The sequence below is a fragment of the Cryptotermes secundus genome, unplaced genomic scaffold (assembly GCF_002891405.2).
Source record: "Cryptotermes secundus unplaced genomic scaffold, Csec_1.0 scaffold1807, whole genome shotgun sequence".
In the NCBI taxonomy this organism is placed as follows: domain Eukaryota; kingdom Metazoa; phylum Arthropoda; class Insecta; order Blattodea; family Kalotermitidae; genus Cryptotermes; species Cryptotermes secundus.
Window position 1 is genome coordinate 38,550 of NW_019721029.1, and position 14,662 is coordinate 53,211.

General features: G+C 39.1%; 1 protein-coding gene across 8 annotated transcripts in view; it reads left to right on the forward strand.

Moving 5' to 3' along the window:
• Positions 1 to 14,662, forward strand: part of LOC111875335 (sphingomyelin phosphodiesterase 4) — a 45,303-nt gene extending 30,641 nt beyond the window's left edge. For all 8 annotated transcript variants that reach the window (XM_023871493.2, XM_023871497.2, XM_023871496.2 and 5 more), the window contains 5 exons: positions 4,253 to 4,477; positions 7,032 to 7,256; positions 9,235 to 9,339; positions 12,241 to 12,444; positions 13,361 to 14,662. In XM_023871493.2, the coding sequence (XP_023727261.1) occupies positions 4,253 to 4,477; positions 7,032 to 7,256; positions 9,235 to 9,339; positions 12,241 to 12,444; positions 13,361 to 13,762 (1,161 nt within the window). In that variant the 3' untranslated portion in view covers positions 13,763 to 14,662. The remainder of the gene's footprint in view (positions 1 to 4,252; positions 4,478 to 7,031; positions 7,257 to 9,234; positions 9,340 to 12,240; positions 12,445 to 13,360) is intronic.

The following is a 14,662-nucleotide window of genomic DNA, read 5'->3' on the forward strand; positions in this document are numbered from 1 at the left end:
CCTAAACCCAGAGAAGTGCAGTAGCGAAAACATGGCAATGAAAAGGAAAGTTTTAAGCATTGAAGAGAAAGTTAAAGTGATTCGTGAAATATTGTGTGTATTGTCAGTGAAAAGCGCTGTAATATGTCTTTGATATTACACATTTGGGCAATTCCACGTTAATGTTACGTTAGTCTGTACTTAACTACATATTTCACTAAAAAATGCAACATTTTAACTCGGTTTTTGGTAGATTTTTGCGTGACTAACATAAGGCTACTGTGGAAGTGCCCATTTCGGTTACAACGACATTCGTTTATAACGACACTATTTTTAGGTCCCTTTGATGACGTTATAACCAAGTTCTACTGTACATTGTTAATGAGTGTGAATCATCTTCTGTTTCTTCCCCATTTACTATATTTCATTTGGAAGTAAGTCGTGTCCGTTATTTGTTGTTACTGTTGCTTCTGAGGGATTGTTGTTTTGAATGACTTTATTTGTGTTCCTTCGTTTGGTTCCTCTTACTTTTTGCCGCTATAGTGTTAGTAGTTTCAGTGATGTCCCCATCTTGTTTATCATCAGTGGTGGGGATTGTTCTATACAGTTGGTTGTGATTTGGTAATGGCATTGGGTCATCTATAGTCGGTTGGGAATTGCATGGGAGATTAAATGTGTTAGGTAAGAGATTTTGGTTTTGCATGTGTATTGGAATTTGTGTTGGTGGAATTACTTGACTGATGATTGTTGGTTGCCACTGGGTACGTACAGGTGGATACATTTGAAAGTTATTGCATCCTGGTCCATTGCTCGCTGGTAACATTTCTTGTCCATATTTAGGTTTCTTCTGATTGATTTGACTGCCACTATAATTGATTGTAATTGATTGTATTGCTGCTACGTTTTGTTTTCCACTGAGCACTGTAGCTATCTCTCTGTCTCACTCAGAACTTCAGATTGATAACCTCTTAGCTCACAACACGTCCGTTCACCCAAAGCACACGAACGAAACTTTCCATGTGAAGATGAGGTTGATATTAAAGAAGGTGAAATTTTATATTCTGCACCCTAACATTTTCATTATGTAGAGTTTTGTAGACTTTCATGTATGAACTTAGTATCATTCATGTAAAATTTATGTGAATTAATGAGATAAACATTTAATGTATTATTAGGCCACCCTTCAAGGTAGGTCAGTTTTGTCCTGACGGATGCGTACGTGTCTCTCAGGTGTTCTTTTTCTTCATTTTTTCCTTCTGTGATCTTGTTGTATCATATGTAGCATTCTTTAATCATCTCCTTTACCTCCCTGGCCCCTCTTGCATGCCGAACACCTACCGTGCCATCGCCTTGTTCATCATCTCATCCTCATACTGTCAAAATCTGTCTGTCTGCCACAACAGTTTTCATGTTCTTCCTCTTCTAGGATAATGCAGCTCTTAATGTTTAAAGTCCCCCATTGTTATAAACTCCTGTCACACCACAGGCGATCTTTCACATATCCATGGTGCTGTCCTTTGTTTTCACTGTCACTTCCAACTTGTTTGTTCGTATGGGGAGCTCAGAGGAAGAAGATTGAATTTATGTGCAAGTCAAGGGACAGAGCCCGGACCATAAATCATATGCACCCACATAGTGCTCCACCTGGGGCCCGGATTGCATAGATACTTCAGTGACTGTATGACTGATTCTTTAGCTCTGCTGTTCTGACATGTTACTGTTGACTGGGAACTGCAGTGTGTAGGACTGTGTGTGAATGTGTATGTATTTGTGTGTGCAGGACATAGAGTGGGGAGGCTATTAGGTTTGGATTTGTCAGTAATGTTGTAGAAGGGTAACTTCTCTGAGGTATTTCTTGAGATGGGTTGTGGAGAACTCCATGCTGGCACAGAGCAGAAGTTTTAGATGCCTGTCCTCTTATTCTCCCTGCAATGGCAGGCTTGTGCTTGCAGTTATGGAGGGTAGCCCTTTTCATCATAGCTATCATGTGCCTTTCAAAAACCCAGTCAAAACATATAAATTGGATGCAGGCCTCAAACAGTCTTCTGAAGTGGTTGATATTAAAATTACAGTGTCATGCTTCCTAATGTTTATATTGAAAGATCTGAAGAAATCCTTATGTGACAATACATTTCATACACAAAAAGCTCTTAATTCTATTGTCAGAAAGGTTAGACACACAACGCAATTGAAAAATGGGACCCTTTTGGTTGAAATGTTTAACAAACAATAAGCAGATGTCCTCCTTAAGCCCATACTCTTTGATTCTTATCTCATATATGTTGAGAGGTTATGTCTCTCACTTCGCTCCAGGGAGTTATAATAGGTGACTCCCTGGATGGCATTTCCAGTGAGGAGATTGAACTGTACCTTGACAACCAGTTTGTCTCTGAAGCATACAGATTAATCCGAAAGACATGAAGCAGGCCATTCCCTCTTCAAACCTTATTTCTAACCTTTGAAGTTCCAACCCTGTCCAGCTCAGTGCTTGTTAGGTATGCAAGGGCATCTGTTCACCAATACATTCCTAATGTTATGCCATGCTTCCAGTGCCAGACATTTGGACGCGCCCAGTACGGGTCTGCTTCAAGTCTAGTCTGTTGCACCTGTGGTGGTGAATCACCATGTTCTAACCTGCTGCACTGGGTGAAACGCTCCGAAACACATACATTTGGTGACAGAGAGTATGGTAATTTATTGACTGTTCTGGCTCCTGGAGAGTATAAATCTCCTTTTGAGTGCTCATTGTGGGTTCTGACAGATCTACTCTGTACCATCTTGTGAACTTGAAGAAGGCATATGATACAGCATAGTGATCCAGTATCCTAAGAACCCTCCACCGATGGAATCTTATATGTCAGCTACCACTGTTTCTTTTGAACTTCCTCCAGGACCATCGTATCGATACTCACCTCAGTAACGTTCTTTCTGCTCTTTATCAACAAAAAATGGCATGCCACAAAGACTAATTTTTTTAAGTGTGAGTGAGTTTTCTATCACAAACAATGGGAATGTCAGTATGGTTCATCTATCAGTATAACCATCACTGTATGCTGAGGACACTGCAGTCTGTTACAGTTCCTGCAGCATGGTTGCAGGAGGTCATTGTTTACAGATTGTCAATTGCCTGTAGCACTCGGCTCTGCAGAAAGAATTTTCCTTCTCTGCAGTAAAGACCCATTGTGTACCCTTCACAGGATTGCAGTGTTTACTTCCTCCTCCTGATCTGATCCACAAGAACAGTGCTTTGCCGTTTGCTCCAGCTGTCAAGTTTATAGACCTTGTTTAATCTAACCCACCTGAACAGGTATGAGTTGAATATCAGGGCCTCTCAGCCTGTAGTATATGCTTTCACTGCCTTCTAGAGTGTCTTTACATCCACTTACCACATATTATTCCCAGTAGACTTGATCTCTCCTTTGTCCACCTTATGATGTTTGACTTGTCAAACCCATGAGATGTGAAACATCTGCCTTTACATAATACCAGATCTTTGCCAAGCTTACGTCCACTTATCCAGACTGCTGACAGGTTGGCTGTTCAAATGTCAACTGGGTGTGCCTATAGTGACTGAAAATCAGGTTTTCTCGCACCATCTCCACCTCTCAACAGCATCTGTGCAGCCAAACTTTATGCTGTCTACTGACCTTTTCTGTTCATTTGGCAACAGCCTTGGTGATATTACATCGTATGCACAAACTCCCCGTATGCCTTGCAGCGTCTCCAAGGTAACATGCCAGGCCATCCTGTCATTTTAGAAATTCTGCAGCATGTGTTCCATCTCCACAGGGCATGAAAGCATGTCAGATTTTGTTGGGTACCTGGCCCCACAAGTCTGCCAGGAATGAGGCTGCTGAAGCTATCATTAAAGAGTCTTCTGTGCTCAGAAATTTAACATCAGACCAAGCCTTAAGTAGTTAGTTTGCAACTTTATTCTTTGTGCTGTTCTTTCATGATGGAAAAACGCATGGACACAGACAGTAGGCACATGTTATATAAGTACAGTGCTCCTCCAACAGCTCCATTAGGGTTGAGGAGGTTATCATCACAAATCGTAGGATTGGTCACATGCATCTTATACATAGGCATCTATTAAGAGATGATGTGGCATTATTCTCCCATCAACACTTAGTTCTCCTTAGTGGTGTCTTCCATTCAGGTTTTTGATCTGAATTTTGTGTGCATTTATCATCTTCCCCACCTCAACCCCCTATGCTATATTTAGTTAAATTAGCTAGATTTTTTCCAGAGAAACTATATATATGTTCTACAGGTATTCTCACAGCCAAACTTGAATACAATGCTGAGTGAAGTAGAACATTGCTTGGATGATGTGTCAGGAGCAGGCTTACCAAATGACTCTGTCAACTCCAGGAACAGTCCAGGAACCAGTCATCAAGGGCACAAGTGGAGTGCTCTTGTGCGTCAGCAAATTTTGGAACTGGAAGGTTCTGGCTATCAATATAAGGCATTATTTGGTTCTGAGACTATGTCACAGGTATTGTTAATTTTTTTATACATTATTTTTCAAAGTTTTCTGACAGGCCAAATATCCATTCAGTGATTCTGTTCAATAAAAGGACCTTAACCTGAAAGATATAAGGCATTATGTGCATCTGTTGTAAATAATTGAATATTTGGTAGTCATCTTATATGCCAGAGCAGGATAGTCGGTATAGTGACTGGCTATGGACTGGGCGACTGAGGGGTCAGAGTTCCAGTCCTGATATGGTCAAGAATTTTCTCTTCTCCACATCATCCACACTAGCTCTGGGGTCCACTCAGCCTCCTGTCCAATGGGTACTGGGGGATTTTCCCTGAGGGTAAAATGGCTGGGGCGTGAAGCTGACCACTCACCTCCAGCTAGTGCTGAAGTCAAGAAAATGTGGATCTATACATTCACTCCCCTCTGTGCCTTCATGGCATAGTGCTTAATTAGTTAAGCACAGGATGAATTCACTTTTATCTTATATGCCAGTATATACAGTATTTGCAGTGTGACCAATAAACTCAAATAATATACACATGATTGTAAGAGATATGAGGTTCTCATATGGTTTTGTGGGATGTTTCACCATGTAATCTGATAGACTTAAAGGAATCTGCTGCCACCATTTCATGGTAGAAGTTTCTCCTGCTCTCAAGACGGCAGCCAGCAGGTTCCTGTCTACCAGGCTACCCGGTGACCCATCCCAGAAGACCATAATCTTAAAACATTGAGTTAAACTGTTACATGGAATGTGTATAAACAGATCACCTTACACAAAGTTTATAAAAATAGACCAGAAAATATTTTTGGACATCCTCGTACTATTTGGATGGATGAAGTATAGAAAAAGTCAGCAACATTACAATTGCTTTGTAATAAAGAATATTGTTTCTGCATAGTATGGCGTTCTGAGTTGTAACACCATGTACGAGGGTTGTACTGAAAGTCATGAGCAACAGTTTTTTGTAAAGTACCATGCTTTATTATTGACAAACCAAATACACCACCTCAATCTATAGACCTTTCTTTATTTTTCCACATAATCGCCACTTCTTTGTACGCATTTCTCCGAGCGTTCTGGGAGTTTGAAAATTCCCCTTCTGTGAAATTCCGTTTCAGCCAATCCAAAGACACTGACGCACTGCTTTTTGAATTGCCTCCCTTGTCTCAAAACGTTGTCCACGCAGCTGATCCTTCACAAATCCGAAAAGATGGTAGTCGGAGGGTCCCAGATCAGGGCTATAGGAGGGCTGTGGAAGAACTTCCCATCCCATCTTTGAAATTGCTTCCAATGTGAGGCGAGCCGCGTGGGGGCGAGCGTTGTCATACAGGATGATGATGTTTCGTCCCGGACGTTTATCACGCAATGCACAACAGAGCTTGTGGAGCACCTGGACATAACGAGCAGCATTGATGGTTTGCCCAGGTTCCAGGAATTCGGCCAGAATAAACCCCTCTGCATCCCAGAAGACTGTTCCCATCGCCTTCGCAGCTGATGGCACTGTCTTTGCCTTCTTTTTTGATGGAGAATGCAAATGGTGCCATTCCATACTCTGCCGTTTCGTTTCAGGCTCAAAATGGAGAAACCAGCTTTCGTCGCCTGTCACAATACAGAGCAAAAAATCATCTCCTTCGTGTCGATATTTCTGCAGCAGTTCTGAGGTGATGGCTTTTCACTGACCTTTGTGGTCTTCGGTCAATAACCGTGGGACCCAACAAGCACAAACTTTCCTATAGCCCAAGCTTCCAATCATCTCCTTACTGCACTGTGCCCTATTCCAAGTTTTTGGGCTCTTGTGTCCACAGTCACATGCCTGTCATCTTCAATGATCTCATCCACTCTTTCCTTGTTGCGTTCAGTTGAGGCTGTTCAAGGACGACCACTCCGAGGCTCATCTTCGATGCTGGTGTTCCCATCTTCGAACACTGCTCGCACCCATGCACACACTTCCATAAGCATGTTGAAGTCTCTGGTGAATTTCTGCAGCATGGATTTCCTCTTTCACAAGAAATTCGATGACAGCACGCTGGCAAAACAACGTATCGTTATCGGCCATTTTGTTAGGAGTGATACTGGTCACGTGATGCAAGCTATTGACGTCACAAGACACTCAAGGTTAACACAGCAGCTGGTTCCACCTACCACCATACTCTCTTTCATCTGCTGTTCCCAGGTTGCATGCAAAAAAAAGTTGCTCATGACTTTCGGTACGACCTACATAGTTTCGAGAGAGCCAGACGTTTTGGAGCAACATACCACCTCCATCCTCAGGGATGAATAGTAAGCCAGACAAGAATTTGATGTCTGCTTCAGCTGGTTTCTAGCTTGACTTACTCCTCAACACTAAAGATGGAGGTGATATATTCCTCTGAAACATTGGGCTTTCCCTGAACTGTGTGCCATTACAATGCAGAACCCTAAATCCAGCAATGTTTTCACACGTATTTTCTTTTATAAATCAAATATATTCAGTTTATTTGCACAGAAATTTATGAACAGAATAATTTAATTGAGTTATTTCATAACTGTAGCAATATGTGTTTCTTTTTTAACATTACATAGGTTTTCCAGTTCATGTTGCTAATTCAGAGGGCAAATGAAACTGCCCATAACTTGCAGCTCCACCTGGAAAAAGAGTCAAGGAAGCGCTCATCAAGTTTCTTCGCTTCCTTAAAGGACTTGTTTTTCTTCAACCCAGCTGACTCAGATGAATACTCCTTGGAAGATAGACAAAAGGTGTCAGCATATCTGGAAATGTGTTTATGTCAACTTTCCCACATTTTTGAGGTTAGAAAATAGTCCATAAGAACAGAATATTTTGTTTGAGATTTATTCTTGATTGTCCATTGTTACTCGGCATTCAGCTTTGCTTATGGAGGTGAATAATAGATTGCAAAGGCCTGAAAGTTTTATTTTTTTAAATTTTGTCTGGGTGGTGGGAAATTCTTTGCTTCTCAAAAATAACAGAATACAGCTGTTCAGAACAGTTGTATACTTGTGCAGCTTTTCTGTGGCACTGGATTAGAGTCCACTGTCAAAAATGAAGGTTAGAAATACTCCTGTGTTGTGAAATAATATTGCAGCAGAGAAACGTGTTGGTTACGTTTTCAGGTTTGATCACAAAAGTCTTGTATAGTTTACATTCATTCATCAGTAATCTGTCAGACGACAGGTCCAGAGTAAAATATATATGCAGCATGGCAATATATATATTTTTTCTGTGCAAAAATATTTTGATATTTCATTTTCTGTAGATCATACATAGAGAATTAATATTTGGACTATACACAACATTCTGGCTCCTCTTGATGTCCGTTCAGCAGTTAACCTACCAAAATAAATATTGTGACACATAAATCCATTGCTAGGTAACGGCTTGCTGAAACATGTCTCCGAGGTTATGACAGAGATGTCGATTCCTAGATAACACGTACAGAAACTTTTCCATTACAATGGCTAGGTAAAGATTGTTCACACAGCAACAAAAGGCACGTTTCAGTGACAGCTGCAAAAATAAAGAAGTATACCGTTGCGCGGAGTGTTTCATATCTGGTCGGCATAAAGCCAGCATAGGTCAAGAGAATTAACCAGACAAACAGTACGGAAGAGAAGAGATGTATATATGGTAGAGCCCTACCAAGTATTAGAAGCCCACTCTTAGAACAAGACAGAAGAGAAGAGATCAGATACAGACCCGCTCATTGAATTTGTACGAGGAGCATCTAATAGTGGAAGTGTTGAAGACTGTGTTATTGTTCTAGTAACATTCTGAGGTCTTTTATATTTGTAGATCTGCCTGGTGATTGTCCAGTAAATTAATTCATCAATCCAGAGAATCCATTAATTACTTGTCACATTATCAGGATACGTGACAATATAAATGAACAGTTTTTACAAAAAAAAGACAGCCTTAGGATTGAATTTCTAATAGGATACACAAGGTTTGAAAGTAGGGATACAGACTGAATAAAGTAATTCCTCCCATTTGGGCCACAAAACTTAACTTTTATCATACTGTATCATACGATCACAACATAGATTTATCATCATCATCATCATCATCAGTAATCTGTCAAGACGACAGGTCCACAGTCTCTTTCAAAACAATTCCTCCACTTAATGCGATCTAGAGCTTTCTCCTTCAAATGACAGTATCCTCTTCTGTCCCCAAGGTCATCCAGCATCTTCTTACGTCTTCTTCCTCGTCTTCTTGTCACTTCTATCCGCCCATCTATCTTTCCTTCGATAGCTTCTTTTAGAAGGCAGTTTCTGCGTAAAACATGACCAATCCAATTAGCCTTCCGTTTTCTTATTTCATGTAGGATATTCCTCTGCTCACTGACTCTAATTAACACTTCTTCATTTCTCACATAATCGGTCCAACTGATCTTCTCCATTCTTCTCCAACACCACATTTCGAAACTTTCCAGATGTTTCTGATCTACTGCCCTAAGTGTCCATGTTTCAGCCCCATACAGAGCTATGCTCCAAATGTAGCATTTCACTAGTTTCTTCCTCAAATTTAAGTCCAATTTGCTGGTAAAAAGATTCTTCTTCTTGCTAAATGCAGCTTTTGCCATGGCAATCCTGGATTTAATTTCACAAGTACACCTTCCATCATCTGTTAACAAGCTAGATTTATATCTGCAATAAATGAACATCATGAGCAGTGAGATAGTAAAAATTGTAGGTAATGTATATGTATTCCATTTGAAGTACACATTTCTATTCTTGTTATTTATTCTTTTAACCAATTTCTTTGTAGATTGACCTTGCAAGACTACCTGGCATCAGCTACACAAATGATTATGATGCATACAATTCTTGTGGTACAGTATCATCAAGAATGGGAACATCAAGCTTATTGCAGGTATTCTTTTCTAAATATGTTGCAGTTGTATGTAAAACTGATATGTTTATGGATGAAGTTTTGTTTGCATAGTTTAAATTATTGGTGTCAACAATAAAATTGTCTTTCATTCAGACAAGACTGGCCTGAAAATAACAGACATAATTAGTCATTTGGGAAACAAGTTGATGTTTCATAGGTAAAGTGGATCACAAAATTGTCTTCCAAAAAATTTTCTAAATTCGCTTAGTAGGGGGTGGAGACCAACTGGGTCCACTCGGCACGGCGGCCACTGATTGGCCTATTGTAGCCTGCCCCGGGTTATTATGATGATGGTGAATTTGGTGGAATGAAGATTGGCAGGGGAAACTGAAGTACTCAGAGAAAACCTGCCCCAGCGCCACTTTGTCCACCACAAATCCCACTTGACCAAACCCAGGCCGCCATGGTGGGAAGCCAGCGACTAACCGCTTGAACTGTGGCGCAGCCAAATTTTCTTCTAACCGTGGGTTCTTCACTTTTTTATTTTCTTGTTGGGAAGTACTGCATACTGCCAGTTGGCCATCCTAACGAAGGAGGAAAGGTGCATGAATAATTGGAAAACAGATGACTCAGATGCATCTAGATGTTCATATAAAATGGTCATTAATATCGTCCATTTTAAGTGAAGATAGAAAAGGTTCAACATTATATTTGTAATTCACCAGTATTAAATTCCATGATTATCTGTCCAGTGGTTCTATGGTTGAATTTACTGGTGATGTGACTGGCAAGACAAAATGTAGCATCCAAAATAAATGAAGACTCAACCCCAAACAGAGTTTTCATGTTGTATTTTTAGCTATTACTGCTTTATTGGTGGAGACCAGTCGATATTACAAACAGTACTCAGACTTCCTTGATAGTGGACAGTCTTCAGTACTTGGTGGCGCTGAATATGAAATATTTCTGTTTCTGTCAGTTTTTATTCAAATGGGACATACATATGTGTGAGCCTGGAAGACCATTAGTCACTTAGTGAACAGTTAATTTCACCATTGTGTGGCAAAACAGTGAGGCATAACAGACACCTTAGATTCTTCTACTTTCAAACAGGGGCAGTGTTGTAAGATTTGAGGTTTTCACGGCAGTGACTATGAAGAAAGCAGTCTTCTGGGATGTGACACCGTGTAGATGTGTTAACCGACGTTTAGGAGGAACATATCGCCGCCATCTTCAGGGTAGAAGGAAACATAAGAAAATCCACAAGCAGTCTGCTTGTACTGGTTCTCACAGTCTCTTTGCTTGTGGATTTTCTTATTTTTTCTTCTACCCTGAAGATGGAGGCGATATGTTCCTCCGAAACGTCGGTTAACACCACATCTACACGGTGCCACATCCCAGAAGGCTGCTTTCTTTAGGGACAATGTTGACAGTAATAACTGAAACTGTGGCTCTGTGTAGAAACTAACACATGTTTCCAACTTGCTGAACAATGCATATTTAAAATATTACACACACTAAACATCTGGCTGTTGATGAAATTTTGTAGTATTTTTCAAAAGGAGGCTATCTTTTGCACAGTGTCTCCCCAAGAAACACAAATGTTGTGTAATAAAAGTGTGTCAGTTATGTGACACGTCTGGCTATACATATGATACAGACATCAAATTAGGGAGGGGCAGGATACCTGCAACTACAGCTGAGACCAGGTCACACAACTGTAAAACGCTTGACAGAATAAGTAGAAGGACATGGACATAAGCTATTTCACACACACAGATGCACACACTTGATTTTTCATCTGACTTATTTGATCTGACAAAAGAAGAAAACCAGGACAAGGAATGCCACAGGACCTGCTGCTATCAAACACACACAATTGAAAGATATTTGGTTAAGGACAATGGATGACTTGACTATGACGGCCTGGAGGGACAAATGGTAACTGCTATAATGAACATGAAAGGGATACCAAACCAACAGGTACAGGTATTCCTCAATATCCCGAATGGTACTTTACAAGATTTCACTGTAATATGAAAATTAAAACAGACAAGAACAGAATGAACCTCAATCGCCTCCTTCCTTGCATTCTTCCTATACAGCTGAGACATTTTCACCATCTCCACAGTTCAGTCTTAAGATGGTTGCAGTGTGTTCCTGTGAAATGTCAGTGCCCCCCCTGTAAGATGATATGTTTCCAAAACTGAGAAGATCACAGTCTGAAGGGAGAAAGCTTTTATTTTGCTGTTTCCTGCTTCATGCTGGAGAGTAATGTGAAACTATTTCTGCAGTGCTAGGTCAGCCAGCAATTGTAAGACTAGGGTATGGGTAAGCAGAGTTTTAATGGCTCATGCTGTATCAGTTTGCTGTTGGGTATCTTTTAATAGAAATTGGTTGCTCTTCAGTTGTGTGATTCTGCTGTATTCAGAGTGAGTGTGTATGGAAGAGTTGTGTAGTGCAATATTCTGACCGAATTTAGAATAACAACAAAACTAATCAAGCAATTAAAATTAATTTTTAGTGAAACACACATTAAAGTTCTTCAACCTTGATGGATTAAGCTGTCTGGCCTGTTCCCATTCAGAATTAATTTTGAAATTACAAACCTTATAGATGGTTGATAGAACTCCTTGAACAGGGGATCAACCCATCACAAGTCTGCTACCTACACAGAATAAATGCTGACGGACATCTATGCTTCAAGTTGGATTCAAACCCACAATCTCAGTGTTAAGCAGGCGAAGATATTTATATCAAAGTTTGTATAAGAAATAATTACCTGATGGTTTAAAACAACTGGATATTTTTATTTTGTACTGTTTATTAAGAATGTCTGTTAAGAAGATATGAATAAATTAATATATTTGAAAGTGTAGCCTATAATTGGACAATTATTTGTGTTATGTATATGTTTATTAATGCATATTTTTGTCTTAGGGAGAGAATACTACTATGGAAATAATTCCATCCCAAAGCCAGGTCCACACTTCAATTTCACCATTGCTGGCATCACGAGATTGGAAGGAGCGAAGAAAACATATCAAGTATGAAGGTGACCCTGACCTGCAGCCGATTAAGAGTACTGAAAATGCATTTCTTGTCAGACTGTTGCATCAGGTAGCATCAAAACTGAATGAAATGGTAAGTGTATATTAATATTGTTTTCATATTCCTTTTTAAGTAAAGACTTTTATTAGTTTGAGTAAATGCAGAGAGATTCTTAAGTGTTTTTGAAACATTTCAAATATCCTCTTGAACAGACTAACATAAATGGATGACTAACTTTTCAGAGTGCAGAATTTGTTGCGAACTTAGAAAATTATGTGATCTGGTCAGAGTAAATAACATCTGAAGATGGTAAGAATTACTGGTGTAGTAGGATGCTGTAAAGTTTCTTGCATGTAATATTTATAAAACACACAGGCGAATCAGTTTCATCTTGAGGGCCACATTTGGATACAGTTTGTTCTCCCATCTTGCGGTATGCACATAGGTGATATTAAAATAATGTTGATATAATATATATATATATATTTAAAAATCATTTTTCTTTGTATATTGTATGTATAAATATGTAGACCAATCTGGTCAGTTAGAGGTTATTTCTATCCTAACTTTATGCATCGTAAGTTACCGTGATCAGTAGTAAGAACATGATGCATAAACTTGTGGGAAGTGACATTAATACCACTTAATATAAAATTATATGTAGTAATAGATATGCAGAAAAATATGCAACTCTGGTTTAGATAATTTTTTCTGGAATATAGTCACATGGTAGTAACTAGGTACAGAATTCAGATTGGTAATAGGATTTATTGGTGTGGAATCATTTTATTTCAAGACAGTTACACATTATAGAAATATACAAATGTAAAAGTATAAATTTACTTTTCCTCAATGTAACATTAAGAGCACATGATTTATGGGACTGAAAGTCTGTTTAATAGGAAAAAGCTTTGTGATTGATGTGTGGAGTTCCTTGTTAGGTTGTAATAAAAGTACTGTACATGAGGTGGGTTTAACATGTTTGAAAATCATGTGATTGTTGTTTCAGTACACCCTAGAAATGTGCTACTTCTATGAACAGAATGGATTGTTGGGATGCATTGCACGTCAGGTTCTCTGTCCACCTACAGTAACACGCACCTATGACAAAAGCCACCCTGGCGAATACAAATCACGTACAGAAAAGGTGCTACCACCACGTCTGAGCCTGCGTAGTTTTGCTAGCCACCGAACCATTGTATACATGTTGGTAGGCATGGGACTGTCTTGGTTGTCGGGTTATGGACTAACAGCATTCTTCTTTGTCTTGCTTATTTTTTGGATGTTTTTTGTGTTGTTCAAAGCAGTCCTTGAGCCTTGGTTGGGCTCAACCCACCACAGTGCTACTACCGAAGCACTACCATCACCATCACCCACCAGTCAGAGCAACATGCCATTCTCTAATATGTGATAATTGTCACTTCTTTTCAGTGTTGGATGCCAAAAAAAAATATATATAGATTTTACAAAGTGATATTACAAAACAGAGTTGTAACAGGATTTTAAAGTCTTCATGTGTTTGAGGCATATTTCTCACAATACTTCTAAGTAAGCACATTCAAAAGTGTCTTCCATGGAATACCAACAGATGGAACAGTCTGTTCATACAGTTAATAAGCCACATGTATAGTAAAGTACCAGTATTGAAGTGTAAATAAAAAACTAAATATTTCAATCAGAAATTATGTGTAACACACTGTAAAATATTTATATTTTTGAATTCATGGGACCATTTTAAATTCAGTTTATCACTATATCAAGTAGCAGTATTCATGTTTCAAGGTTTCCAGAACCATTCTAGCTTAAAAGTTGTTGAAACCATCCTCCATTGATCCTCCAATGAATATCTTCCTCAGGGTAATGTTCTGCTATAGTAAATTATTTTGCCCTGTCCAGTCTCTGTGAAAACCATTGATGTTTATATTGTGGTCTGCTGTTTCAATTAGAAAGTATTTATAATGCTGTTTTTATCCAAGCAATGGTAATTTAAGTTCTGCAGTCTGTATCCGGTTTCTGGTTTCAGTGTCATGTCACTCTGAACATTTTTATGATAAATTACTGTGGATGCTGCTATCAATTTTTCAGTGGTCTTCAAATAATTCCATACATAGGGATCAGTTCTGAAATTTTGTTAAATTAATACATTCAAAATAAACAGAAAATCCTAATATCCATATAGATAAATAACAGATTTAGAGAAAGGGATGGAAACTCCTTAAAGCTAACTAAATATGTGATCTTGTGTCTGAAGTTGTAAACCTAATATGAAAACATGTAAGACAATGATACAGTTTTGTTGCCAAGAAGCAGT